The sequence below is a fragment of the Lichenostomus cassidix genome, chromosome 11 (assembly GCF_008360975.1).
Source record: "Lichenostomus cassidix isolate B80296 chromosome 11, HeHo_3.0, whole genome shotgun sequence".
NCBI lineage: Eukaryota > Metazoa > Chordata > Aves > Passeriformes > Meliphagidae > Lichenostomus > Lichenostomus cassidix.
Genome location: NC_139492.1, coordinates 15,899,341 through 15,926,771, shown reverse-complemented (window position 1 = coordinate 15,926,771; position 27,431 = coordinate 15,899,341). Strand labels below are relative to the sequence as shown.

General features: G+C 41.3%; 1 protein-coding gene across 1 annotated transcript in view; it reads left to right on the top strand.

Annotated features, from left to right (window-relative positions):
• Nucleotides 1-22,632, top strand: part of VAT1L (vesicle amine transport 1 like) — a 54,397-nt gene extending 31,765 nt beyond the window's left edge. The window contains exons 8-9 of the mRNA XM_085071990.1: nucleotides 17,863-17,946; nucleotides 19,806-22,632. Of these exons, the coding sequence (XP_084928116.1) occupies nucleotides 17,863-17,946; nucleotides 19,806-19,904 (183 nt within the window). The 3' untranslated portion in view covers nucleotides 19,905-22,632. The remainder of the gene's footprint in view (nucleotides 1-17,862; nucleotides 17,947-19,805) is intronic.
• Nucleotides 22,633-27,431: the final 4,799 nt, after the last annotated feature.

Sequence of the window (27,431 nt, the reverse complement as noted above, 5' to 3'; positions counted from 1 at the left end):
AAAAGCCTGTGAAAGAAACAAGACAAGTCTTTGATATAGGCATGGTGGCTCCATAATAAGGCCTCAGATACATGACATTAACTGTGATTAGCACAAAATCTGATTGGGTAAATGAGCTGTTTTCAGAAACTCAGACTTCGCTTGTTAAGTATGTAAGCAGAAGTCAATTCTTTTCAATTGCTATATATTATTCATAAACACTGTATGAAATTCAAGCTACGTGAATGAGATTTAATTAGGCAAGTAATTTACTTCAGCTCTGTGCTTTCTGGTTTTTTTACAGCCTCTGATATTTAGCTTGTTTTACCTAGCCTGCCAGTTGAATACCTGTGTTTAAACAGTTTTGCCATCTAGAGTCTTCAGAATGTTCCCTTATGCACAGTGAGAATATTTGGGCTATAATACCCATTTAACAGACAAATAACAAAAGAGATGGTGGATATCATTACTTGGCTGGTGCCATGCAGCACAGTAGTGGCAAGATAATGGGTCAGCCTGCAAATCTCTAATTGCCAGTTCTGGCCTCTCACAGCCATAGCCCTCAGCTGTGTCTCAGTGTCTCCCGGAGCCTTTGTGACTGAGTGCCTCAGTGGGGCTCTGATCTCATAGAGGTCTGTGCTCTACCAAAGGTCACTGAGCTCCTGCCTTCCAGGAGAATGCTGCTCTCGTGTTTTGGAACGAGGTGGCAAACATGGAAATGCATTTTGGCAGTGTTTGTGATGAGCATCGATGGTGTGTTCAGCTGCTGCTGTTGCAAAGGTTAGAAGCTGACCAGCCCTAGACTGAACCTCTCCATTAACATAAACACAGCCTGCAGCTACAGCACTTTCCCAATCTACTTAGCGAGTACTCTGCTGAGAATTCATTAGTTATGGAGATACAGAGGCAGAGAACACTTGGTAGAAGGCATGGGACACTGGAGGTTGAAAGTGCAGTGGTGAGTCATGGTGGTATTTCTGGGGCAGGCCAGGCTGTCATTTCTGTTTGCCCTTGTGTGCCACTGCCATAATAGCTGCTGGAGCTGCAGGGAGAGGGAAAGAGCAAGTAGTTTTGGCTCCTGATGGATAATGCAAGGGCAGGGGGAAATAGGCAGGAAAATAATATAGGAAGCATTGATGGATTCCTCTCAAGAAAATGTGTGCACTATTAAAGATAAACTAGTCACGTGCTTCCAGTTAATTAAATTAGCAACAGGAGACTCTATATGGGGAGAGCTGCTTTGCCATTTATTAGAAAAATAAGGACAAAGCTGCTACATTGAGCAAGCTGCTGATTAATTACTGTGAAGAAGCAGTATTTCACAGGAGTAGCCTGCTTTCTGAAATATATTAGCTGGCTTCTAAGTAATAAATTGGCACACATTCCTCATGTATTGAGCTGATCTGGTGATGCTGGCTCCCCAGCAAGGAAACAAACAGAGACCTGGGCAGGGAAAGCTTTACTGTAGACATCAGTGACACCAACACATGTGAAAAGCTCCAGAAGGTACAGTATATTTCTTCTATGTTTATCCTGAATGTTTGGCTCTAAGACAGTTGTTTTACACTTCATTTTTGCTGTCTCTGTCATGAAATGTAAGCACTTCTCAAGAGAAAGGAAAACTGGGTGTCATGGGATCTTTTCCCTGTGCAAAAACTATTTCTGCACTCTTCCTGAAGTATCAGAGAACAAAAGCTACTTGCTTTTATACCCCTGATCCAAGCATGCTTCAATCCATTCCTTTTTATTTCTCCCTGATAATGCAAGGAAATATCTGCCTCTCTTCTCTGAGTCTTGCCTGTGGGTGAATATATGCCAATCCATTATTGCATCGACCAGCAGAAATAGTTCTAAATTAATTCCAAGAGAAAGTTCACTGTGTCTCCTGTTCCACAGAGTTGGTAGTACCACTAATTGGCAAGGAATTCTTAAGGATTGGACAATGAGTGTCTCCTGTCACTCAGAAATAATTACTGGATGCTGTGAGTGAGACTCACTAACAAATAGCAGGTACTAGAGGGGAAATACTAGAAACGAAGTTTTCAAAGCCACATTCAGATGATGTTTCACTCTTGAGCTGTGTAGTTTCAGCCACAGAGGCTGTGAATGGAACCTCGGATTTACCTCTGTCAAAAAATTCCACTCACGCCTCTTTGTTAATTAGTTGGGTGGTTTGGGAAGAAAGCTCTAGGTCAGTCAGGTTGAGCTGGCAGGGATTGCTAATGTGAAAAGTTCAGTTTTTCTCTCAGGGTAGCATGAAGCAGAAATCTGAGGTTTGTGTTAATAGTTCCTCCTGATTGTTTACATTCTCTCAGAAACGTCTTCTTTTTGTCTGCATTCAAATTAATTAAAGATTTATTTCCACAGGTGCTAAAGAATTAAAAAAAAAAAAAAAGTAGAGAGACATATAATGAAGTCTGCTTGGTGTTGTTGAGAGGGACAAGAGGTGTCATCCTTGTATGTCTGGCACAATAGAGAATACAAATAATTTGGATTCTCTATTATACAATAGAGTATATTGTATAATATACTCTATTGTATAATAGAGATGTATATGTATATACATCTCTATTGTATATACATATACATCTATCAATGTATAATCCAATATAGAGTATTGGATTCTCTATTATACAATACAATACAATCCAAATACAAATATATTTGGATTCTCTTCCTGCCTTTGATGCATTCCCATTTTCAGACTGGAAAGAGATCCCTGATGATTTTGGATGAGGTTTTGACCTCTTGATTTGCAAAAAAAAAATCAGACTAATTATTTTGTTTGGCTTTCTGGCTGTATTCCAAGTGTCTATTACTTCATTAATCAATGAATGCCCAGAAATCCACTTAAGAAGTCACTGAAAAGAATCAAAAGGGGAGTGGGAGAAAAGAATAATGAAAATATCTCTATATATATTTAAATTTGATGGGTCCATTTTGTCTAAATGATGCTGTATTGGCAGCATGATCCCTGTGGCCATTTTCATGGCCGACAGGGAGCAGAAAGGTTAATAGAGCAGAGGGAAAAGGGATGCTTTCAGTCACTGCTGCATTACTGTGGTGAGAAACATCCCTAGATGCTGTGCCTTGAACATTTCTGCTATAAATTCTAGCTCACATTTTCCTGCTTTGGGGAATTTGGGGTGCTTGGCCTATAAAGAGAGAACATTGACATAAGCTTTTAACTGCAGTAGAAGGATGTTTAGATGTTAATAGATACTGAACTCTGGCACAGTAAATTGAACAGGTCTTTTTGGTTTTAGAAATGCCTTTCTAGGGTGCACATTCTACCTCTTCTTCTGGGATCTGCTTATGGGTTTGTTTGTGTAACAATGGCAAAAAAAAAATATTGTTAGTTCCATCAGCAAAGCCAATTTTGTCTCTCAGCAACTAATCATGTTGATGACTAGTTTTGGCAGACTGGTAGAAATTTTGGAAATCTCATGAGCAGTAGCACAAAATTATTCTCCAGGGTTGTTTTAATTTATTTTTTCGTTCATACTAGTGGTCTGATTAGGTTACTAAATTGCCTTTATTGCAAACAAAACACAGGGTTTGTGTTGTATTTCACACAGCTTTGCTGAGATCAAAAAAAAAAGGCACTTAGCTGTAGGTTATAATTTTGTGGTTTTATTGCTATACTTCTACATATTAACCAGGTGAGCCATTGCTGGTATTGATGATAATTAGAAAAGCCAGTGGAATGTTCATCTCCATGAGTCAGCACATCCCATCCTGCCTTTCCCACCTTGAGATTCATTCCTGGACCATCATGGACTAATTCATTGCTTTCTGGAGAGCAGGAGGATGAATATCCCACCTGGTGGGATACAGCATCTCCCAGGCTGTGCTTGGAGCCAATTTGGAGCTCCCCAGGAGGTTCCTGCAGTTCCCTCAAAGGCTGGAAGTTGCTCATGGACATCTATTCAGTAGAGGCAGCAACACACATTATGTACAGCTCTCTTGTAATGCCACCTGATTACCAGGATGTTCTGATTTGGATTTCTCTTCCCACTGTCTATCCAAAATTCCCTGTCATGTGATTTTTAAAATGTTCAAGCATTCAGATTTCATAACATTTTACAACATGGTATGATTAAATTCTTCTTTTCTAGCTATAGTGGGGAGCTTCAGTTGGAAGCAAGTGTACTTTTCTGGTTTACATAATTTTATTCAAACAAAATATGACTGTATCAAACTAACACTTCATTTTAGTGCATAACAATTTTTAATCAAGGTAATTGTCCTCACCTAGTGAAAATGGCTCATACATTCTTCTCAGTCATTTTAAACACAGATGAGTTTTAAAAGCGAAATTACTCTTGGGCATAAAGATATCTCTTAGCATAATATAATCTAAATTTAATGTGATAATTGAGAGTTCTATGTGGTATTGCAGTTTAGTAATAGTATTATTGCTCATTACAGATAATGATTTAAATTAACACCAAGGCAGTGAAGCAGATACATTGTCAATACTAAAAGATTCCTAAATATATATTAACCTGTTGGGAATGACTGAACACAGAGGTATTTTGTAGGGAAAAACTCTGTGTTATGATCACTGACTTTGAGAAAACAGTATTAAAAGGAAGCAGTGTAATTTAAGAGTTTCAAAAGAGCACTGATTTCCCAGAGTTTTAATTGTACAGAAAATGATTGTTTGAAGCTTTGAAGGTGGTGTTACAGTGCACACATCTGAAAATGTTAGGCCATCCCTACAAGCAATAAAGCCTCACACATCACAGACAGCTCCAAATCTTTGTTTAAATGAATTCAGTGTAGTGGAATAAAGTTATGTGAAAGTGAATCCCTCACCACAACCAAATACCCACAACCTTGAGAAGGACCTGAGGGTTTTTTCTACTATGTGCTGTGATTATATCCTGGGTAAAATATCTTAAAGATCTTAAGCTTTCCTGAGCAAGAAGGGCACAACCTTTGAGTTCTTTAGCAGAAGTAGCACAATACTGTATCTTTCCCTTCAATCAAAAGGAAACACCCAGCCTAATTCTCAGAGTTCCTGCAGTTAAACCTGCCTTAGTAAAATGTGTGTCCCTGAGGTTTTTGCCTCTTTCCCTGCATTGCTGTAGCTCATGCACAGACCTCTGGGGCAAATCTACATGTGCAAGTTCAATTGAATTAGCTGAGGAGCTGCCTGGGCTGCAGCAGAGATGTTCTGTCACACTTGTGCTTTGGCTCCCTGCTCCCAATTATTGCAGGCTGAGCTGGGTCAATAAAATGGAATGCTGAGCTGAATGAGTGCTCACACACCAGCATTAAACTTGTTGTAAACTAAATCAATTTTATAGCAATCACACTGGTACAATGCTAAGGGGAAGTTCAGATCTTTAATATAGGCTTAGAATGAGACATTTTTTTAACAGTGCCAGGAGAAATATTAAGTAATAAAGCAAATAGGACTGCAGTATAAATTGTAAAGCTGTCAAGCAGCAAACAAGATAAATTCAAATACCTTTCATCTTGCCTGGATGAATGATTTCAATCTTGCTGTAAAGTGATGTAGCTCAAACTGAGGATATACATGAATCATACTCTCTATCATAACAACTGTATTACAGTTTAATATAACAGTGGGTTTTGGTTTTGTTTAAGTGTAATTTTAATGAAGTTACAGAGTGGCACCCAATGGTAAGATCTGAGTTGGAGAGTGTTTTGAATAATTGAAAAATACTGTGATAACATATGAAGAATTAGGTTTGCAATCCTCACGGCACTACTTTCTGAAACAAAAAAAAATTACACAAGAAATCAAAAGAGAAGTATTTTCTCATTTGTATCATTAGAGACCTTTGGTGTTTACCTTGATGAGTTTCAAGAATTTACATAATTAGTTTACTGATTGAGGATGGATTTTATTGAAGATAATCCATTGCTACAAAATAACATGGAGATATTTTTCAAAGTCACAACATTAATGTGTTCTGCTAATCTGATCCCAGTAGGTGGATTTAACATGAAGCTTCTCAGACTTCGGAAATTAGAGTGTCAAGGCTTTTTACTGATTATCTCTTTACCATCTGGAAGACTGAATGTTTACTCTATTTTGTAATCACTAAGTTTAGTTCCCATGGTTTTGGAATAGTGGTTCTGGAATAAAGTACAATTTCTCCTCCTTAGCAGTAATAAGGGAAGACTTAGAGTTCTTTGGAATAAGAAGACATGATTTTCAGTCTAAAATCAGTCTTTTCTTACTGATTTTAAGATCCCACATTGTGAAATAGGTAGCTCAAAACAGAGCTCAAGGAAGAGCCTTAGGAATATGGGATAGAAGGTCTTTGGGAGAAAAATATGTGATCATTTGAATTGTTTAGAAAATAAGCTGCAAGGTTACAGTGGCAGAAAGTGTTGGTCACAGGTTTTGTGCCTCACTTCCAAAACAGTTCCCCTGCCATTTGGGAAAGGTGCAGGATGAGGATGTATTTTCATGATCTTATTGCAAGGGGCAAGTAGAAAACAGCAAGCAAAGGACAGAGGCCAGAGCAGGGAAGGTTAAGGGAGAAAAAGGGAAACTACTCTCAAGCAGTTTGTGGTGCTTGAAGTGTGGCTTCGAAAGTGTTGGTGAGAAATGCAAAAGAATTGTTGGTGCTGGTAAGACACAGAGACCTCTGATAGACTGTAGAAATGAGGTTTTTGTGAAGATCCAGTTTGTACATAGTGGTTCTAGAGAATCAGAGAACTGGAACAAGCCTGGAAGACAAATCAGGTGGAACTAATACAGACCATCAGCATGGAGTGCTGGTGAAATAATAGGAGATAAAAAAGGACATTCCTTGAGGAAAGTTTTCTGTAGTTTTGTAGCTTCCTAAAAGGAAGCAAATCCTCTCTAGTGAGGTACACACAAAGAAATATCTCCTTTATATCAAATAAACTATTTTGTTGTGAATAAACAGAACTTTGAATAAACAGATGCTGAAGAAAGCTTGGTTAGCAACAAGAAAGTAATCACATGTGGAATTTTGTTTTTGTTGTATCCAGAAGGGGCTTGGAAGGGCTTTTGGTCTAAACATAAAATTGAAAAGAAATCACTATTTATTCACCATAGTAGCAAGAAAATGACACGATAAATAATTTTCTGCTTACAGATACAAGCCCAAAGGATGTGTGCAGATCTTCATCCCAGGGGTCAGAACAGGTTCCATCCATGCCACTGTCCAGCTTCTGGGAGGACAAGGGCTGCTGCCTTGAGAGACAATAAAAGGAGCAGCACACAGAACAGGCACTCTGAGTTCTCTAGCATTTCTTACACTATCTGACCCCAAACACTGCAAGGTGCAATAGCCTGGGCACTAAAGCAGTGCTGTGGCTGGAAAAGCCACCTGACCTGTGCTGGCACCCAACAATATTCCTGTGGAGCTCCAAAAGGCTGCAGGAGTGGTGTGAAGAGGGATCTCTGCTGGATTCCCCCAGGGAACTAACCAGACAGCATTGCTGCTGCAAGGCTGTTGAGAGATCAGCAACATTCCCCTTGCACAGCCCAGACTCTGCAATTTGAAAAGCAGCAATAGAGCACTACCCAGAGCACAGTGCTGAGGATTGTCTGCATGTTCTGAGGGTGGAGGAGCAGGAGAGTTTAATGACACTCATAACTGCTGCAGCTGAGGGCAAGAGAACAAACAGGATCATCTTGTGGGTTGGTGCAGTTTTCCTCCAAATGTTTTTCAAAGAGATCACAGGGTGACATTGCTGAGGGAAGAGTTTAAAAACTGATGGCTTGGAACTTGATTGTCAATATGTCTTTTTTTTTTTAATAGCACAGTGATGAATGTAATAAAGTTTATTTCCTGCCATAATTTGTTATAACAGAGTGTGGTGGAAAACAGGAATACAGCAAACTGAGCATCATATATTAATTCAATTTAGGCAGGAGACTGCTGCATCCCAACAGAGTACACAGGGTCTCTTTTCTCTTTTCCCACTCTTTTTGTGGCTGCCAAAATTCATTTGCAGCTAAAGGAATTTTCCTCACCTTCAGAGCTGCTGCTGCAGACCAACACCTCTGAATGCCCCAAGCTCCAGGGGTGTCTGGGGCATCCCTGTGTGCAGAGCTGGCTGCACCTCACTACAGGATGCATTAATGCTCAAAAAGGGACCATGAAGGTGACCAGTTCTGAGCTCCTCTACTCGTGGCTTTGATGTGCTCAAAGCCATTTTCCTGGTGTGCATTGGGACCATGCTATTGTCATTTCTACCATCAATCCCCAAAGCCCAGCCAGTCCCAGGGAGTCAGTGGCTCACAGGAATGGAGTAGGAGTTGTGGCCTTATTGCTGCTCTGAAAGAAATACCAGGGCAGGACCCTTAAAGCTTCATCCTAATTCACAGGGAGTGTCTTTTCTGCTCAAGTGTGTTCCAGGGGTTTGGTCACCAAATCTCTACCCCTCAGAAACAACCCTTGACTCTGAAAGTAATAAGGTAATCATTTCCTATATTAATGCAGGGAAAAAAAAAAAACAACCTTTTTTTTCAAACTTATCTTAATAATAAGTGATACTGAGAAAAGCTGTGCCGGTGTAAATCAAAATGAGTGTCTGTCCTGGCTCTGTACAGGTTCTGAGACAATACACAGTCTCACAGAAATGTCCTTTCTATAGACTTTGCTGCAACCAAAAGTTAGTCTTTAACTGTTACAGTGCTGAATGCCCCTGAGCTGTCCTATTTTGCTGGAATTCCCTGTGTTGATGGATCAAATTTCAGGTCCTTTTCTCCTCTTTTGTCATGTAGAAAAGCTCCCACTAAACTGATAATCTAGGCACTGCTCTTTAGTACTTCTAAATATTTAATTTGCTGTTGATTTTGCCTTTTTTTCTGCTTTATCCCTGTTGACTCCATAAGCAAAGGCTGGCGAGCTTTGGCTCAGTTATGCTGTAATTACAAGGCTTTAAATCTCTTTTTCTTTGAATTTCACAGAGACAAAACAAATACTCATTGACGTCAGCAGGAGCTTATAGGAATAGGGAAGGAGTGGAAACAGCACAGTTCTGCAGCTGTAGCTCTCCATCTAGAAGATGTATTACTTAATGGGTGTCTTCAGCAGCCAAGGGAGGACTCAGAGTTTGCCTGTAGCATCAGTTTTTATTCCTTTGACATTTTTCTCGTCTTGGGTCTGGTTTTAGTCTTGCTGCCATGGCAACATTCAGAGAGGCTAAAAGGTACTCCAGAGAAAAGGTCTCTCCTCACTGACAGGCAGAAGAAGGGAATAGAGGCCATTGCTGCTGTTTGCAGCTGCAAATAGCAGTGCAGGGATGAAAGGGATTTGAAAAGTACTTTCTGTTTGCACATGTGCAGGCAAAACCATTGGTGCAAAAGTTCAGAGGAGCAGGGCATAAACAGTGGAGTTGGAAAAAATCAGTGTTGCTTTCAGAGGGTTTCTAACAGGATGGGACATGACAGGATGGGACATGACAGACTTCATGGTAACTTCAAGTTATTTTACTACTCCTGCAGGAAAAATACTCTAATCAGCTCAAAATCATTGCTAGTGATACTAAATTTTTACATTTTGATTGTATCCATGTTTTCTCTGTGCCCATGTAGGCGTTTATGAAAACTGGGCCCCACATACCCTGAGTCTGATGTGTCTTCTTACATATGCTCAGCGCTCAGTTTCTGCATCTTAGGAGCTGGCTGCATCCACCACGGGCAGGAATAGAGCCTATTCAAAATCCTGTAAATATTATGCTGCTTTTCCATCTGTCGTGCAAGCTGCTGCACACCCTCAGCCTGCAGGAGAGCAGAGAGCCTGGGAGGTCTCTTCAGAATTAATGGTGTAGGTGAGACAGGAGAACCCAGGCTGGTTGCAGGTGTGGGTTTGCCAGCCTCCCTTATGCCCAGCTCCCACACAAACAGGTAATTGAAGGATTTGGTCACAGCAGAAAAGTCAATTTAACACTAGAAGCACTTTTCTGCTGGCTATTTTGCTACACTGCAAGGGAAATATTCCTATCAGGAATGCAGATCATTCCCACAGAAGTGTGCTGTGCTGAATGCAGGTTATTCCATTGCTCTCAAGGGAAATAACACCTAACAGCTAAGGATGATTTTGTCCAAATAACTGTGTCTGGTAGGATAATTGTCAGTAATCACAGAGGAAAACAGTTTTTCTACCAAAGCTTGTGCAGAAGGCAGCCCAAGAAAGGGAAATATCGCAAACTCAGTTCAAATAAAAAAGCTTTGAAAAAAACTAGCATGTTTCCTAATGAAATATTACTCCACAATATCACATTGCATAAACATGAGAGAGACATTTCAAGATTATCGAGGAGAAAATATGCCAGCAAAACAACAGGACTAAATTTTGACAGCTGTCTGTTTTGGGAGTAGGACAGGCATTAGCAGAGGAGCCATGGGTGTGTCCTGGCTGTCCAGGGAACCCATGTCCTGTCCCTTCCCTGAGCCCAAGGCACCCTAACAGGGCTGTGTGGCTGCAAAGGGAGATTTACCTCTGCTTCCCAAGCCCTGACACCCCAGCAGGGTCTGCAGGGAGTGGAACACCAGCTATGCCCTCAGAGCTGCCAGCAAGTTCAGAAACTGCTATCCTTGTTCCTTGAGTTTCTTCCCTTCCACTGACCAGATCTAGACAGACATAGTCCAGAAGACAGACAATGTGATTTTTCTTTGTAGCGAGTGCAGTTTAAAAAGCCAAAAACCTCTTCCCCTGGTCTGAGAAGGGCATGTGCAATTAAAGTGGAGCTCACAATCCATATTAAAGACAGCATAGCTTTGTAATAGAGCACAGCAGTGAGCCTGGTAACAAAAATTATTTTGCTCTATAGCACTAATGAAAGCTAAAGTATTAAAGCTTTGCTTATGTGGTATCTCAGCAAGAATCAACTGCAGTAGGCATCCTTTTTCTTCATTACTGTATAGAAATGATGTTTAAATAATTTTTCTTGATATTAGTGTTTGTAATTCTAATGGAGGTAGCTGTGGGCTCATTGAAATAGTGCCTGTTATGAGCTGCAAACAGAGAGCTGCAGAACAGAGCCAGCCCTAGAATGAGAAATGGGCATGTTTTTAATTCAGATTATTATTTTATAACTGTGAGGGAGATTTGGATCATTACCTGTGACACTTGGGTTGCCAAAGTAACCTTGCCCAGCCAGCTGATGTTTGCACAGCGCATGGCACTGTCACCATGGAGACTGTCCATGTGATTCTGCAGGCATGATGCAGTTGCAGCATCTCAGAGAGGAATGAATTGTTGGTGAGCGATGCTCGTGCAGACAGCCCTGCCCTGGCAGACACAGCCTGCAGTCAGGCACAGGCTGAGCTTTGCTTTGGTGTTTCAGCTGCACATCGAGGACAAGCTGGCAGGAGGAAGCTCTCTGGGCTTTTGTAAGGAAAATACTGAGTTCTGATGGAAAGTTCATGCTCCGATTGGGAGGAGAGGTCAGAGAGTGCTGACCTGTGTAAAACCAGGTTTGAATGACAATATTCATTTACAGAACACATTTGAGTGACTGAAGGCTATTGAATGCTCCTGGTATTCCTTTATCAACTAAGGCTTTTTTCTCCTCCCAATACCTGCTCTTATTCATTCACAGGCAACCTAACAATGTCAGGGAAATCACACCATTAGGACAGGGACTGAAATCTGTCTGTATGTACAGAATATCCAAAATTCTCCACCAAATGTAGCTGTCATGCTGTGCTTTCCATTCTGACCTCTCATGAACCTCACAATGGGACTATGAAGTAGATTTTGGATCTGTTTTGCACAGTACCAAACCAAAGACTAAACAAACAAACCTTTTGAGAAGAGACAAAGAGAAGGTTCTGTTTCTGATGGTCAAGCAGGCTAAAGGGTGCTCCCTCCTTTCTCCCCATATTCTTTAGAGCACAGAAGTCAGCCAGCCTCAAGATAAAGTCATTTTGCTGTGGCTAAATGCCTTGTTCCACCTCTTTTACTGAATTATGAATGGGCTGGATGATGACAGATGGTTAAAAGGTGCTGTTACTATTTCTGGGTGCTACAGAAGTGATGAGCAGGCTGGGCTAGGATCAGGTGGGAGTTCTGTAGACACAACATACACCCTCAAGGAGACACAGTGCAGGCTTCAGGAACTGTCCAAGGGCCAGGATGTGAATGGATGAGCCAGTAAGTGCAGGAGAATGCACTGGGTGTGAGGCATGCAGGAACATTGCCATTTGGGGAAATGCTGTAAAGAATCACTGAAGCACCAGCATTGAATCTGTCTGTGTTGGACACTCTGACATGTGAAAAAAACCAAAAAAAAAATCACATGAGTGCTTAAAAATAATACTGGGCAGAAGGGACTTGGCTTGGTGGCAAAATACAGAAAGTGTTGCTTCTTTTGTCTTTGCTTTTGGTCTGAAGAATCAGCTGAAGGATTAGAGAGGGGAGGATGTAGCTGGAAAAGCAGGGCTTTGGGATGATGTGTGCAGCACATCTTACAGTGGATGAGAGATTAGTTCATGGCAAGAGGGGAACAGTCTTGACATGCTGGAAGGCTTGGACATTTTCAGTGTGGAAGCAGAGGAGGAAAGGGAATTCTTTGAGATGATGTGCAAAAATAAACAGTTATCTTGAACCTTAAGGTGTGGAACTAATGAGAGGGAAAATTAAAGTTGTAGATCATAACCTAAGCTGATGGTCTGCTTCACTGTGCCCATCTGTAGCTGAGGGATGTTCACTTCATTTGGCTGCTGATAACCTTCTTGACATCTCGTGATGATACAGTGTTAGAACTATGGGGGAGTTGTACAGATTGCACTGGGATAATTGAATTAATTTGACTCCTGGATTGGGTTAAATTTGTAATCTTGGCATAAGATTCTTTAGGCTTTCATACCATGGCCTGACTTACCAGAAAGGGGAGTGAAGGATTCCTTTGTTGTAAGTAGAAATCCTTTCATGTAGCTCAGGGAAATCCCCTATGATCAGAGGGCCTCGAGAAAAGAAAGGACAAAGTCCAATAAACCTGCCTTGGCTGACAGTGAGGGTGTAAAGAAGTTGTCTGCAAAAATGAAACTGTAATCTGTAGGTGGGAGTTTATGTGACAGACTGCATCCAACCTCGTGCAGCTAAAGAATATCCACTCTTCTCTTGCACAGTGTCTTTCAATATCTTTTTTTTTTCTGAATTAAATGTAGAACTTCACCAAAAAAAAATCAATACAATTAATCACATTACTGAGCTAAACAGCTTCATGTAGGATGATGAAAGCATGTGTTTTGACATTTCCACTAGGAAGCTTTTCCATGACATGTTGCCTTCATTGTTTCTCCCTCCTAAATATCCACATAACTAACGTGGGACTAAAGCCCCCGATGTGTTATGCTGGCAGAGCAAGTGGTTTTGTGTTCCAGCTTCCCAGTCTCTTTTATTTTACTCCTGAGATTGGTTCCTTCTAAGAGCCAAATACAGAAATGGATCATTATGTTGAAAATAATATCCGAAGGCTTGAAAATAGCATCCATTTCTTAGGCAGGCTGCATTTCTTTTTCACACCATGAAATGGTGCAACAGATAATTAGTAATACACTTTCCATTTAAATTTCCCCTGTATTTATAAATCAGTAGACTGCTCTTGCTATGTTCTAACAGCAAAATGAAGTTCCAGAGCCAACTGAATGCCAGCAAGGATTTATGAATACCTCAGTAGAGATTGCTGTTGGCTCTTGGTTTTGAATGCAAGCAGCCAACAAATTAGTTTGGTAGTAAAATGGGTAAGTGGAGCCTTGACTGCAGCAGTACGAAGTTGGAGCACAACTGTTTGTTTCAGGCATTAATAGAGGGTCAGACTTGCACCCAGGAAAGTGTGTCTATTCAGGAACTTTCCAAAGGAAAAGGAACCAGGACAGCAGAGGTGGAGACCTGAAATGAATGACTTCACATGAAAAGCTGGTCAAGAAATCTGTGCCAGTTACTGATTCCACCTGGGGAAAGCATAGTGCTAAAAGCAAACAAGAAAAATCCAAGGAGAACGTAGGGAAAAAATAGAATTAAGGCAGGTGCGCAGTATGTCTTTCGGGGGGAAAAATAGTCTTTTAGTTGATTTTAAATGGACTGTTTTTACACCCTGCCATCAAAAGCTGTGGAAGAGCAGTGTAATCAGAAGCTGGCTGCAAATATCCAAATACAGTGCCACCCTCTGACAGCATATTACATTAGTTGTTCTATTTGGAGTATACCCTGGTTTTCATTGTTTTAACATTTGCAGATACTGTTTGAGTAAAAATTCTGTAGTGCCTGCTATTTTGAATTTCAGTGTGAAGATCCTTTTTGTCTGGTCTGAGTGGTTACAGGTAATAACATGCTTAATTTGAAGCTCTTTTTACCTATATTTCTCAAAGAGAAGTGTATTGCAAATTAGTCAAGAATGCTGGCAGAGCACTTCATCTCTAAGTCATATTATGATTGCTGAAAGCTGGTATTTCCCTTGTAGTAGTAATGCTTCACTATTAGTACTCTGTTATTATTAGGACTTTACTATGTACAAGGAAGAAACTGAGATTATTATTATTCTCTATTTTTTTTTTAATGCAAGCTTGTACTTTATTTGAAAGCCAAATTGCTATCAGCTCTCTAAAGAAAGAATGGCTACAATAAAACCATACCATGTTCCTAGTGCATACACTGGTGCTGTGTTCACTAGTGGAAAATAGTTTTGACTGTTACTGTAGAGGATTCACTTTTGCTTTTAATGGAAAAAAAAAAACCAACTGTGCAAATCATTAACTAAAGAAAAATGGAAATGCATTTTTTTTGAGAGATACTTTATTAATTCAGTTTATCATTGCTACCAGGACCAGTGGTTCACTAATGTGTGAGGATAGTTCTGATTCCATCGCAGAGCTCTGATACAAGTTGTGTCAATCTGGAGGCTCTGGAGGCTAAAATCTGCAGTTTGGCATTAGTTCAGTCACAGACCCTGTCAGGGCTGAGCTATACTGAAAGCAAACACAGACCAACAGATTTTGTCCTTTATTCCAGTGGAAACTCTTTATATCAATGAACACTCATTTGCACTGTCTCCAGTCCAAGAGCCCTCTGCTGATGATACTGAACAAGAATAATTTCAATTAACTCATCCACATAAACAAAAGTAAATTCCATTTACTTGGCTTTGAGCTGGCAAATGCAAATAGCAACCAATATGGAATAATTGGTGAAAAGGGATTTAGAGACAGAATGCTGTGAGAAAAGGAAAACCCTTGTGATTCTTGCTGCAGGAAGGGATGTTTAGTTTGAATCAAACTTCAACCACTTCAGGGAACCTCCAATAAATTCCAGGATTTCCACATGCCTCCCTGTACTACCAATTTAGCCTGGGTCTGGTTTTAACCAAGTGCAGAGGGATGCATTGTCTTCATTAGGAATATGCAAACACTGAGGCACAAACTCACAGCAGCTCCTCCCTCTGTGAAAGGCACAGAAAAATTAAATACTTCCATATAGTCTGTGCAGAACAACTTTAACATACTTGCACAGCAAAGGAGGTTTTTAACCCTCTCTGTCCCCCCGGGAGAAGAGGGAATGGTTTTAATAGTCAGGTGCCTTGGGAAACAAGTAGTTGCAGTCTTGGTTGAACAAGTGGACTGCTAGCAGCCATGAACATGAACATGACTCATTTCTAAAACAGCTCCTGGTCTCTCAGCTCAGACATCATGCTGAACAGCATCACACTAGTACAGACTCTGACTGACTGGGTAGGTAAGTTGCAAATAACACTAAAAGGCACAGATGTTGAATCAGCTCTCCAAATTATTCTCAATGTTTTTATGTATTTTAATAGCTCCATCTGGATTCCATAGCCACTATTATTGTTATAAGTTTTATTGTTCCCTTTGCCTCTGCCTGCTGTTTGCATTTGCAAGTTACTTATGAGTGTCTTGGAAACAACTCCTGAACCTTTCTCCAGGGGCTTAAATTTGATATTGTGTATGCGAAAAAAGCAGGGAAAGCACATTTTCTCAAATTTGCCTGGCTGAATATGATATGGTACAAATTAAAATAAATGTTGCATACCCTGCTTTCCTCATGATGTTCTGGTTATAAATTTCAGTGGACGGGCAAGTGTGTTTGCTGGTTTCTCCAATTCTGTTATTTATGTTGTGCTCCTAAAAGCTTGCTTTTGTTAATAACAGTCATAAAAAATTATACAGCTGCTGCTTCTTCAGCGTCCTTGTTGGATATTCTTAAAGGAATATTATCCATAGAGCAGAACTACCCTGACAGGATAGTTGGGTGTGGTTTATGCTCTAAGGTAGCTTCATAAAAGGTATTGTGATTTTGTGGACTATATTTAGAGGTCAGCCTGCTGTCCAATGGGGTTCATAAGATTGTGTTTTCTGAGGTTAATTTACAATAATGCCCTAAGTTAGAAAGCCGTTGTGTTTGCAGTGCAATTTCTCTTTTGTTCTGATAGAATTTTTCTTAAGTCTGGTATTTAATAATTGAGGGAACATCTCTGCAAAACTCAAGGGCTAATACTGAGTTCACTGCAGTCAGCTTCCCAGGCAAGGCCAACAGATGGGAAAGACATTTTGTGCTGTGCCCAGCATCCATTAACTGGAAGCTGAATGCTGTATTATCTTTAAATATCACATACCTCCTTCTGTATTACACATTCAGGGATTCTTTTGGGGGCCTGGACCCCAATCCAGGCCTTTTGATGTACTGTGGGACCCATCAGGTCCCAACTCAGCATTTTCTTTCAAACTTATCTGCAGTTATTCCTAAAATATTCAGTAGAGCTATATCACAGGTGCTAAATCCTATTAACATAAAACTCATTTGTGTCTCGACCAACCCTGTTGTGCTGCCAAAGAACAGTGTGATGAGGATATGGAACAGCCTTTATGTGCACTTTTTCAGTTCCTGAAGTCTCCCACCGTGAAACTGAGGAAACTCTTGACATCTTCCAATTTTCAGTGATTTATAGAATTGTAGATTGGAAGAGACCTTAGAGCTCATCCTGTTCCAACCCCCTGCCATGCACAGAGACACCTTCCACCATCTCAGGTTGCTCCAAGCCCCATCCAGCCTGGCTTGGGACTCTTCCAGGGATGGGATTCCCCAGCCTCTCTGGGCAGCCTGTGACTCAGCAGTGGTCTGTATGCTGCACATTAAACATTCAGAGCAACACACACACACAAATTCAATTCATCAGCAGTGAGCTCTCCTGAGTTCTGAAACTTCATACATCAAAATAAGCTTCTCTCCAGTGCACTCCTAAGAAGAGGTTCTCATGCTTTTCTCATGTGCACTAATTGCAGCCAGCTGTTAAACAGATGGTCTTGGTGGTATCAGTAGGACACCACTTATTTAACTTTTTTTTTTTTTAAAGGGGGAAAAAAGTGGGAAAAAGAAGGAAATTAATGTTTGCTTAGGTAGCAAGATCCACGGTATTGCATTAATCCCAGCCATTGCCTGGACACAGCATTTCCTCTGTGGTAACCCATAAGAAATTAATTGAAAAATTTCTTAGGTCAATTAGAAAAACATTCCATACTTTCAGGGAAAGTAGGATGTCTTGATAAATATTCTTAAAAGATAAGATGAAATTAACAACCTTTTAGGATTGTCTCCCTGAGCCTGTATTTCTCTCTGCACCTCAGCTATCCATCACTTTGGTTCTGCATAAATATTATGGATGTGTTATGCTGTTCAGAAGCTGTCCTCAGGACTCACATCCCATTTTGGCAAGCAGAGTGCAAAAACCAGGCCTTACCAATTCACTAAAAATTATTTAATTATCGGTCTTTTCTCAAGCAGCTCTTTGGGTGACCTTGCACATAGCATGCCTTAAACAAATTGCTGGTTTTGGAAGGGAGGGATTCAGGCTTCTCGCAGGGTGTGACTGAAAATTATCAACAGGTGATCTTTCTTTCAGGTGAAGGAGGCCATGCAGAGAATCCATGACCGAGGAAATATAGGAAAACTCATTCTGGATGTGGAGAAAGCACCCACTCCCCTGGTGAGCACAAAGCACTACAGACATGTTCTGCACACATGTCCCTTGCCATGCTTTTTTCACATTGATTTCCTCTAAATCCATAGCACCCAAATATCACCAGGAACCATAATTTCTGTATTTACCCCAAAGTGAAATGTACTTCCTGAAGTGGCAGCAGTTACTTTTCTATCCTGAATGACTGCTTCTCCAAAAACATGCCTGCAAGTGAAGGATTGGGGTAAAACTGACACGTGTTTTTCTGTCCTTGTGATGGAAAACAGACGTTTCTCAAACTAAAACATTCCTGTATTAATAAGTGGATTGAGCAGGGAAAAATCCAGTCAGTAGTACTTCAGTGAGCAAACATAAAAGTGCTTTCTGATTCCTATACTAAAGTTAGAGTGTATTTTTGGCAGAAATGTAGTTTACTGTTTTTTTATAATACATGAAATATAATACGCAAACATTTCTAGAAATATCCTGAAGGAAGATAGTAGTGATGAAGCTCTGGTGCACTGGATTTGGAGCACCTAGCATGGTACAGAAAGCTTTCAGAGAGCAGTGGTAAATGAAAGTCAGGCTCACACCTGAGCATTCACTGATGGTGTAGGAAAGAGCAGTAAAGAAGGTAATGCAAAACTGACTTTAAATCAATACTGATGGATGAAGTTTGCTTTCAGACCTGAGATACCTCCTGTTTCAAAAGAGCAGCAAAGGACCTGGAATTACAGTTGAGCTCTTACTCATTCTAAAAATGCCCCTAAATCTCATACAGAATCTCCACAAGGAAAAGGAAGGCTTTGTGGACCTCACAAGTGGAACAATACACTTTCACAAAAGGGTGTTAACTCAAAAATATGGGTAACTTCAGATCAATACTTTTCTGCATTAAAATTCACACAGCTTGTGTTTGGGATTTTTATTTCCAGCAGAGGCTAATAATCAAGCGGGAAAGGAACATCACTACAATTCTCCTTAAAAAGTAAATGGGTCTCTTGCTTATTTGGTTTTGAAGTAGTTATAAGCTAATACAAGAATTTTCTTGTGTCCTAAGAGAGGTAAGGTGGGTGTGAAAGAGAATCCAGTCACACTAATCTGTGCTATTAAATGCTAGCCACATCCAGAGAGCCACATTCTTGTGCCTCTTGAGACCTGCCACACTGACAGGGTGAAGTGCTGGAGGGTCCTGCACCTTTACACAGCTTGTAATACATATTTCCAAGTGAAAAAAACAACCACACTGTACTCCTTAAATGCTGTTCTGAACTACAGATTTCTGCAATTACCTACTGCCTGTAGAGGCGTTTTCAGTAAAATATGAAAATGCAGTTTCTTCCCACTCCTGTATGATTGGGATCTGCACTCTGTCGTGGGTGTATTCTGCCAGCATCTACATAGCCACTGCTCTATAAAGTTGCATTGGGTTTTTAATCTGTAAAAGAAAGGAAATTGCCCCCTGAGCTTTCCCCCCATGCCTAAAATGGGGCCATCCATCAGCCTGTTCCTGGAACAGCAGATACAGGAGCTGCAAACCAGAGGTCACACATTCTGTGAACTTCCTACACAGCTGTGTTTGCTATCCTAGAGCCTTACTATCAGTTTACTACAAGTGCACAGAGCAGAGTCCTCATGTGCAGCTGTCCTACTAACAGCTCTCTGATAGGAAGCAGAGCTGTGAGCTGTGGGGGAACAGCCTGCAGGTTTAGCTGGCAGTGGTGGAGTGCCAGCAAAGGCTTTGAAAAGACAGAACGTTGATTTTCGCGTGGCAACCCTGTCTGCTCGAGTTCCCAAAGCCATTTTATCGAACGAACCAGAGGGAACTAAGGAGGAGTGAAAGGGTGAGGAAGGTGCTCTGATGTCCTTCATCTCTCCTGGTGCAGATGGCCAACGACAGCACGGAGACCAGCGAGGCTGGGGAGGAGGAGGAGGACCACGAGGGGGACAACGAGAACAAGGAGAGAATGCCCTTCATCCAGTAGCAGCCAGAGGAGGGGAGGCAGGAGGAGTCGGGAAGGAGAAGGGAACAAGACTGGGAAATCTCTTCTGTGCATCAGTGAACAAATGCTGTAGTACAGTGTGTGTTGTATTTGTTTGCAGTCAGCTGAGCTATGAGCTGTTGATCATTGTTGTTTTGAACTCAAGTGCCATTCTCACCCAGTGCAGTATTACGACATTTCTGTGTAATACCCAGTTTCCCTGTAGGAGTCCCATGGATTTTTCTGTTCTTGTTTGAAAGCCTTATTAACTTACTGTGTAATTTTAGATGGGCATCTTTCTCATGCAAATTCCAACATCTTTCATAAAGTTATTTGGGAGGTTTGGGCTTTTTTTGCAGGTTGGACACAGTAAAAAAAAAAAATATCCCCACTTGCTGTCTGAAAGATTCTAATAACTGGAGGGATAATTTAATATTTCTGGATTTTCAGTGTTAAAATAATTTTCCTTTAATGAACCACAAATAAAAGTTGCAACAAAGATGACTTTTCATTTTCCTCAGTCATACTTCATCATTTCATGAGCAATCCCATCTTCATTTTCAAAAGTACCTCATCCAGAATCATGGAATCTGAAATTGTGCAAGAAATCATTGATTGAGAGGCTTTGATCAACATCTTCTGGTAAGGACACATTGGCTCATATGTCAAATCCTAACCAATTTTAAATTTTATTTTTAAATTGCATTGGTTGGCAAGGATCACTTATAAGGATGTGGAAAGAAATTTGGTGATGGAGTTTATTGCTCTGAAAAACTGTCAGGCTGGAGCTGAACTCCTGCAGAAGTTAACCCTGTAAAAAATTAGGTTTAGCCTTAATCCCACCACAAATCATGCACAGGGATAACTTTTATCTAGATGATTTGTTCTAACAAAATCTCTGCTCCATATGTACAGCTATGTTTGTAATTATTTACAGGATCAAATATTCAAAGACCAGCTAGTCTTACCTACCTCCCACTAGTGGAAACTATATGTAAACGTGAAAAAAGTATTTTTTCCACGTCCTTCACCTATTCAAACAGCAGCTACTCAGGTCCTCAACTGTCTTGTTAAAACAGTTATTTTAAAAATACTGCAATCACATACAGTAGAAATGCTGAAGGACTGGCAGAGACCTTGCATAATGCCTTCAGCTTTGAATTAATATTCCATTTTTCAAAAGAAAGTATTTACTCAGACTAGTTGTTCACCTAAATCTACAAGTAGCATGTTGTGATAGAAGTTAAAAATTAATACAGAAAAATGAAAATGGGAGGGGCTTCTCAGGTTTTTCTCAATGTGAGAGGACTTCTGGGTCTGGATGACTTTTATGTGTGGTTTTAGAAGATTCCCTTTAGGTTTTTTCTGTTTGTTTGGTCTTGCTGCCTGAGTATTAATGTCCATCTCTTTACACTGTACTCATGAAGTCGCTGTCAGATAATTGTGCAGATGGTTCATTCTGAAGGAGTTTCCCTTGGGCTGAACAAATTCACAAAATAACAGCAAGAAATAACTGTGGAGAAAAATGCCAAAAAGCTTTTGAACTATTAATCCAACAAGAACTTCATTTTTCTCTTCATTATAGTTGAGTTTCTTTTTAAGCTAGACTTGCCTACACTTCCAGTGCCATTTTGGGCCCAAACAGGGACTTTATCCACAGAAGAAAATACATATGCAATGAGAGTTTTCCATTTATTGGGCTTGCCAGTTGGACTTTTAAGAAGGGCCATAAAGTTTTCATGACTCATCAGCTGACAGCAGTAGGAAACATGCCCAATTTTGTTTTGCAGCTAGTGTAATGATGTTGTCCTGCAACAGACCTTAACATAACTAGGAATTTTGATTTGACGCCAAAGTGAGCAATATTGCTGGTGACCTTCGAGCTGGCAGTAAGTGGCATTCTCAAGGCCTTAAATTAGTAGGGCAAGCAGAATAGCAAACCCATTCTTCTGTTCTAAACCACAGTCTGGTGGGCTCTACTTCTAAATTACCCTGCAAGACAAATATGGGTGGTCTTGGTCATGGCCACAGACACCACAGGGACAACAAGCGAGTAATTTTGGCTAGTTCTTTCTGGTTTTGTTAGCAAGGCAAAAAGTACTCTTCATGCTGATTCATACCAATGTCAGGGCCATCTTCTGATCAGCAGAAGGTCAGGTAATTGCAGAGAGTACAAAGGAATACTTCTGGAGCTACCTAAGTGCCACACAGCTGAGCGTGACCATCAGCAGCTCAGCTCTGCTCTGTGTTTTACTGGTTCCAGTTTGGCACGGAGGGAGGTTGCTGCTGGAATGAATGGGAGTTTTTCAGACACCCATTCTGGAAGCAGGGTGTGTGCTAGCAGAATTTGGCCCACGAGCCCCAAGTCCCTTTCAGGAGACCACAAGCAGTAGTATCACGCTGGGAGGGGAGGAGGCTGTGCTGTTCAAACTGGTGAAGCCAAGGCTTGTCACTGGCCAAGTCTTATTGTAGCAGAAATGAAGGTTTGTGCTTACTACTGACAGTGTTGTTTAAACAACTCTGAGACAATTGGATAGTTTCTTCAAGTGAAACAAATTATTTCTCAATTTGCCTTAAAGGAACTGTGAAAGCTTCTTTAACTTAAGCCTGATAGAAGTGAACTGAAACACTGTTTAATTGTATTTGTTGCTTTAGAGCTTTTGTTATATTGTGCCTACAAAGCAAATTATGTTTACACAAAAATATAAATAAAATGTTGAGCATAGCATTATCCTTGGCCTCTCTGTTTTATTCCAGTATTATGGTCACATTAGGGAACTGACTTGGAACTGCTTAAGAGGAAAATTTGAGGTCTTATTTTCCATTTTGGTCACTGTGGGATATACAAAGAATTTATTTTGTCTATTACAGAGTAAATCGAGGTTATTAAAACTGCTGTGTGACACTTTACAGAACATTAAGAATGTAGATATAAAATTTTGAATGTCACAGTCTAAGAAATTCACAACATTATATAAGCACCATTCACTAAGTGTTTAGGGAAGTGTATTTTGACACACAGAGAAACTAGTTTCCAGAAGTTTAGAACTCAGATTGCCACACAAATTATCCTCAGGGAGACAGCTTCTTTCAGAAATTAGAATTCTCTAATGGAATAATCTTAAAATAGAATCCAAAGCAGTCACCACCAGGTAAGCTTAGAGAAAACAGGAGGCCATGATTGAGCTCTCCTGGGCCTTGGTCTTCACCCAGGGCTCCGTGTCTTTGGAAGAACTGGTGCTGGTTACCAAACCATGCAGTCATCTCCAGCCTGTACTTGAGTTCATGGCTTTAAAGGTGTCCCTGCATGAGGGAAAGGAGTGAATGAACTTCAGTTTAATATCTAAACAGAGAGGAAGTGTTGGCTTTGGTTCATTCCAGTCATGCAGGACACATTCCAAAGCCTGTGATGTCCCTGGAAAATCTCACTTCAGTAGTTACCAAATCTGCTCTGCAATCTCAAAGCTCACAGGATCACTGCAGAGTGTGAAGAGTAAATTTCTGCCCTCTGTTTTCAAGCCTTAATAAGCAAATAATGATCAGTGAATCCCTAATCACAGGGTCAGGATGAGGCTGAAAGCAAACAGCCATAGCCTTTTGCAAATTCTCTGTGATTACCACTAAAGCTCTGCCTTCACCAGCTTTCCCACTGGGCCACCTGCAGTGCCCTGTCACTGCCCTTGGCTCAGAGCAGGATGGGGCATCATCTGCATGAACTGCAAAAATCCACCTTGGATCCTCAGTATCCCTGGTTCTCACCTCATTCTCCACTTTGTGCTTCCCCTCTATTTTCTGTGATCTTAGTGGCTCCTCCTGATGGAGTTTTGCTGGGAAGGATTCTCCCAGTTTGGCCACCACTGCCAGCACAACCCCCAGCTCTGCAGGAACCACGCGGGGCTTTCTCCCCTGGCAGGGCTGGGGTCCCTGCATGTGAGCCAGGGCTTTGTTCCACTGCAGAAAGAGCCAGAGGAATCACACAGAATCAATCAATCAGAGAATCACACAGAATCACAGAATGAACTAGGCTGGAAAAGATCTTTGAGATCATCAAGTCCAACCTATGACCTAACACCTCCTCATCAACTAAACCATGGCACTGCGTGCCACATCCAGTCTTTTTTTTAACACCTCCAGGGACAGTGACTCCACCACCCCCCTGGGCAGACAATTCCAGTGCCCAATCACTCTTTAAGTGAAGAATTTTCTTCTAACATCTAGCCTAAAATTCCCCTGGCACAACCTAAGCTATGTCCTCTTGTTCTGTCAGTTGTTGCATGGGAACACACTCTAATTGCTGTCTGCATGAAAGCACCTTTCTCTAAGTGATTTGTGACAGCCAGGCAAACACCCCAGCGTTCTCCTGTGAGAGAACAGGTCAGAACGTGGATGTGAATGTCACTTGATGTGCTCAGTCCTGACCTGCTGGTTGGTGCTGCCCAGCTGACCCTGCCCAAGCCACTGCTTCTGTGTTTGCTCTGTCACCTCCCCACCAGCACTGCAGGAACTGGAAGGTGCTGGGAGAGCAGTGCAGGTGAGGAGTTAATAACCAAACATTTGGAAAGGCTGGTGTGCAAAGCTGCTGAGCGGTGACTGGTGTGTCTTCTGTTGTGACAGGGCCTGGAGCCTTGTTAGATCAGTGATGTTTTCCAGAGGCTTCTTGCAGAAAACATTTCTTTTGTTGCCAACACAGAAGAGAGATGATGATGCTAAGTGTTTTTCTAAGTCAGTTTGATTTGGCAGATTATTTTTCTGTTTCTCTGCTGCTGTTTTTTTCTTCTAGTGTCTGCATTTCATACTAGAAATATTTTCACACTGTAAAAAAAAACCAAAACCATGTCTCTTGTGACTCACCAAGTATCTCTTTGCTTGTACAAAAGCATTGCTTTGAGTTCCTGAACCATTTCTGCTGTAGAAAGGAAAAATGAAATTATTTGTCCAATGCCATAATACTGCCATTTGGTTTAAGGATTTATGGTTCTTTGGCATTTAATTCTCCATTTACTGAAGGAATCCTAATTAATTTAGCAGCTGAGCTGGAAGTTTTGCCTGCATGGCTCAAAGCTGTGTCTCAAATCTTACCTGCTCCAAAGCAATGGAGACACGCAGAATCATATTCTGAATGCCCTTAGCTAAGACCCAGTCAGGAAAGCTCTAGAAAAATATAGGAATTTGAGATAAAATAATCTAAATTTTCCTTGCTTTCTCATCAGATAACTCAGAGCACGAACCAACACTGAATATGGCCATTATAAGATTTTTCTGCTATTTTCTTGATCATTCTCTCCATGTGCATCTGGATGCCTGTGGTAAGGACATCCCAGGGAAAGGAGTGACCCCAAACCCAGCCAGTGCCTGGATTCAGAGGAGGCTGCAGGTCCAGCTCATCCTCAGATCCTTCTGAGGTGAGTAGAGCTGAATTGCTCCATCTGAGGGACAGCTGGGCACAGTGGGCTGTAAAAACGAGTGACATCAGGAAACCTGCTTGCCAAGGGATGCTGCAGCCACCCATCAGCAGTGTGTTGGGCAGGGTGGCACTAGGCTCAGGCTCAGCACAGTCCCAGGGCAGCAGATTTACACAGGGAATCAATTGTCTTTAAGGTCTCACTTGAAGGATCGACCTGGAACCTCTCACCCAAACGTGCTGGAAGCCACCAGCTCCATCCTCAGTGTTCACAAATTCAGTGTCTCATTTCAATGCTGGATTTCCTGCAGCACATTCCCCAAGGTTGTGCTTAACTTAATAAAGCAGACATAATGTGATTCATACGAATCTTTGATCCATGTTTTGTTCAACATGTCAGCAATGGATAAAGACATTACAGTGTTCTGTTTGCTAATCAACCAGCACAACAGGAAAATAAAAGGGTAATTGTTGCAAGCTTCCTTTCTTACCCCCGTTAAGATGGCAAGCTCAACTCAAACTGGAATCTCACTGGTCTCATCCCACTGGCTTTGACAGAGACAGCTAGTTAGTCCTCTAAATAAATCCAGTCATAGCTGCAGTGTTAAAAATTCAGCATTTAATATTTATGTCCATGTTGTAGCTTGCTTGGTGGGGAAAAACCCCACATGATTCTTTTAAAAATCCTTGCTCAACTCTCCATGTTAGAATACACATTGCTAAACCCAACTATCTTTCTTGAGGATGCAGTATTGGCTGACACTGGTGGTTTTTTTAGCCATTGGCACAAGTAAATGATATAAAATGGAAAATCCTAGCAGTCAGAGGACCTGAGCTGTGGGTTTGTGCTGTGGGATGGACCAGCTGGGGCTGTAACTTGTCACCTTGTTATGTGAGATTGATTTATTCCATGCAGAGCCCATAATATTATTTTAGGAAGCAATATGGACCAAAACAGCACAAACTATCCCCAGTTCCTTAGTACAAAATTTTTACAGCACTGAAACCCCAGCTGCACAGACATGTTTGCCCCGTTGGGTGTCTGTCTGCAGCTGCTTTTCCAAGAGTACTGAAGCATCTAGAAGACGTATAACCAGACTAAGTCTGATCCTTTGCTGGTGGGTAACACCGGTATGAGGCTGTACAAGAGAGGGGATTTACCCTGAGCACTATACAGGCAGAGGAGAACCTGCTCTTTTCTCTTTTAACTTGTTGGATAAGCAACATAAAATCAGAGCTCTCCTGATCATTCTTGGGGCACTGAAGACATCTGCTGGAAATGGCTATAAACTGCAGTAAGAATGTGCATGACAGACTGAATAAGGAACATTTCTGAGAAGTTTCTATTTACACGGTGCCTAAATTGCTCAGAAAAATGCTACAATATTTTCCATTTGAAAGCATTATTTGAACATATTTGAATGAATAGCCTGTTTGTTCCTGCTGTTCTTGTTGCCACCAAGGAACAAAACTTCAGTTCCTAAAACCTGCAAGTCTGACCGCAGTCTGTGCACTCCCTTCACCCCTGATGTGTGAGGTCATGCCACAGACACACATGCACAGCCCATGGCATCATGTGCTGCCACTGAGGTCCAGGCCAGGTTTCCAGCTTTGAATGGATGTAAATTGTTTGTAGTTGGATACAGGGGATCACACAAATCTCTCCATCTTTACCCATCAATCTTTATTACAAACCAATTTCTTGTGAATCCTGTTGTGACTCCACATCCTCTTGAAGGAGCTTCCCAGCAAACTGCACATCCTGTCAGGGAGTGTGGCCCTGCCTCTGGCACATCCCAGCTGGTCCTTCTACAGCACAAACCCACAGCTCAGGGCCCCTGACTGCCCCGGGCTCCTGGGATTGTGGCACAGAGAGAGGATGCTGCACTGGGCTGGACACACCAGGGAGACAGGCAGGGAGCCAGGAGTGTGACATGAGGGTGACACACAGCCCAAGCCCACACAGACTGTGTGTGTCTTTGGCATCCCCAAACTCTACCAGAGGAATCTGATTTTTCAGGGAGAAAAGAAGGCAAGGAGAAGTGGGGATTTGTGTCCCACTTTTCAGGACCAACAGGCTGTGGTTATAATGCCACAGCATGAATTCCTTCAGTTCTGGAGGATGCTGT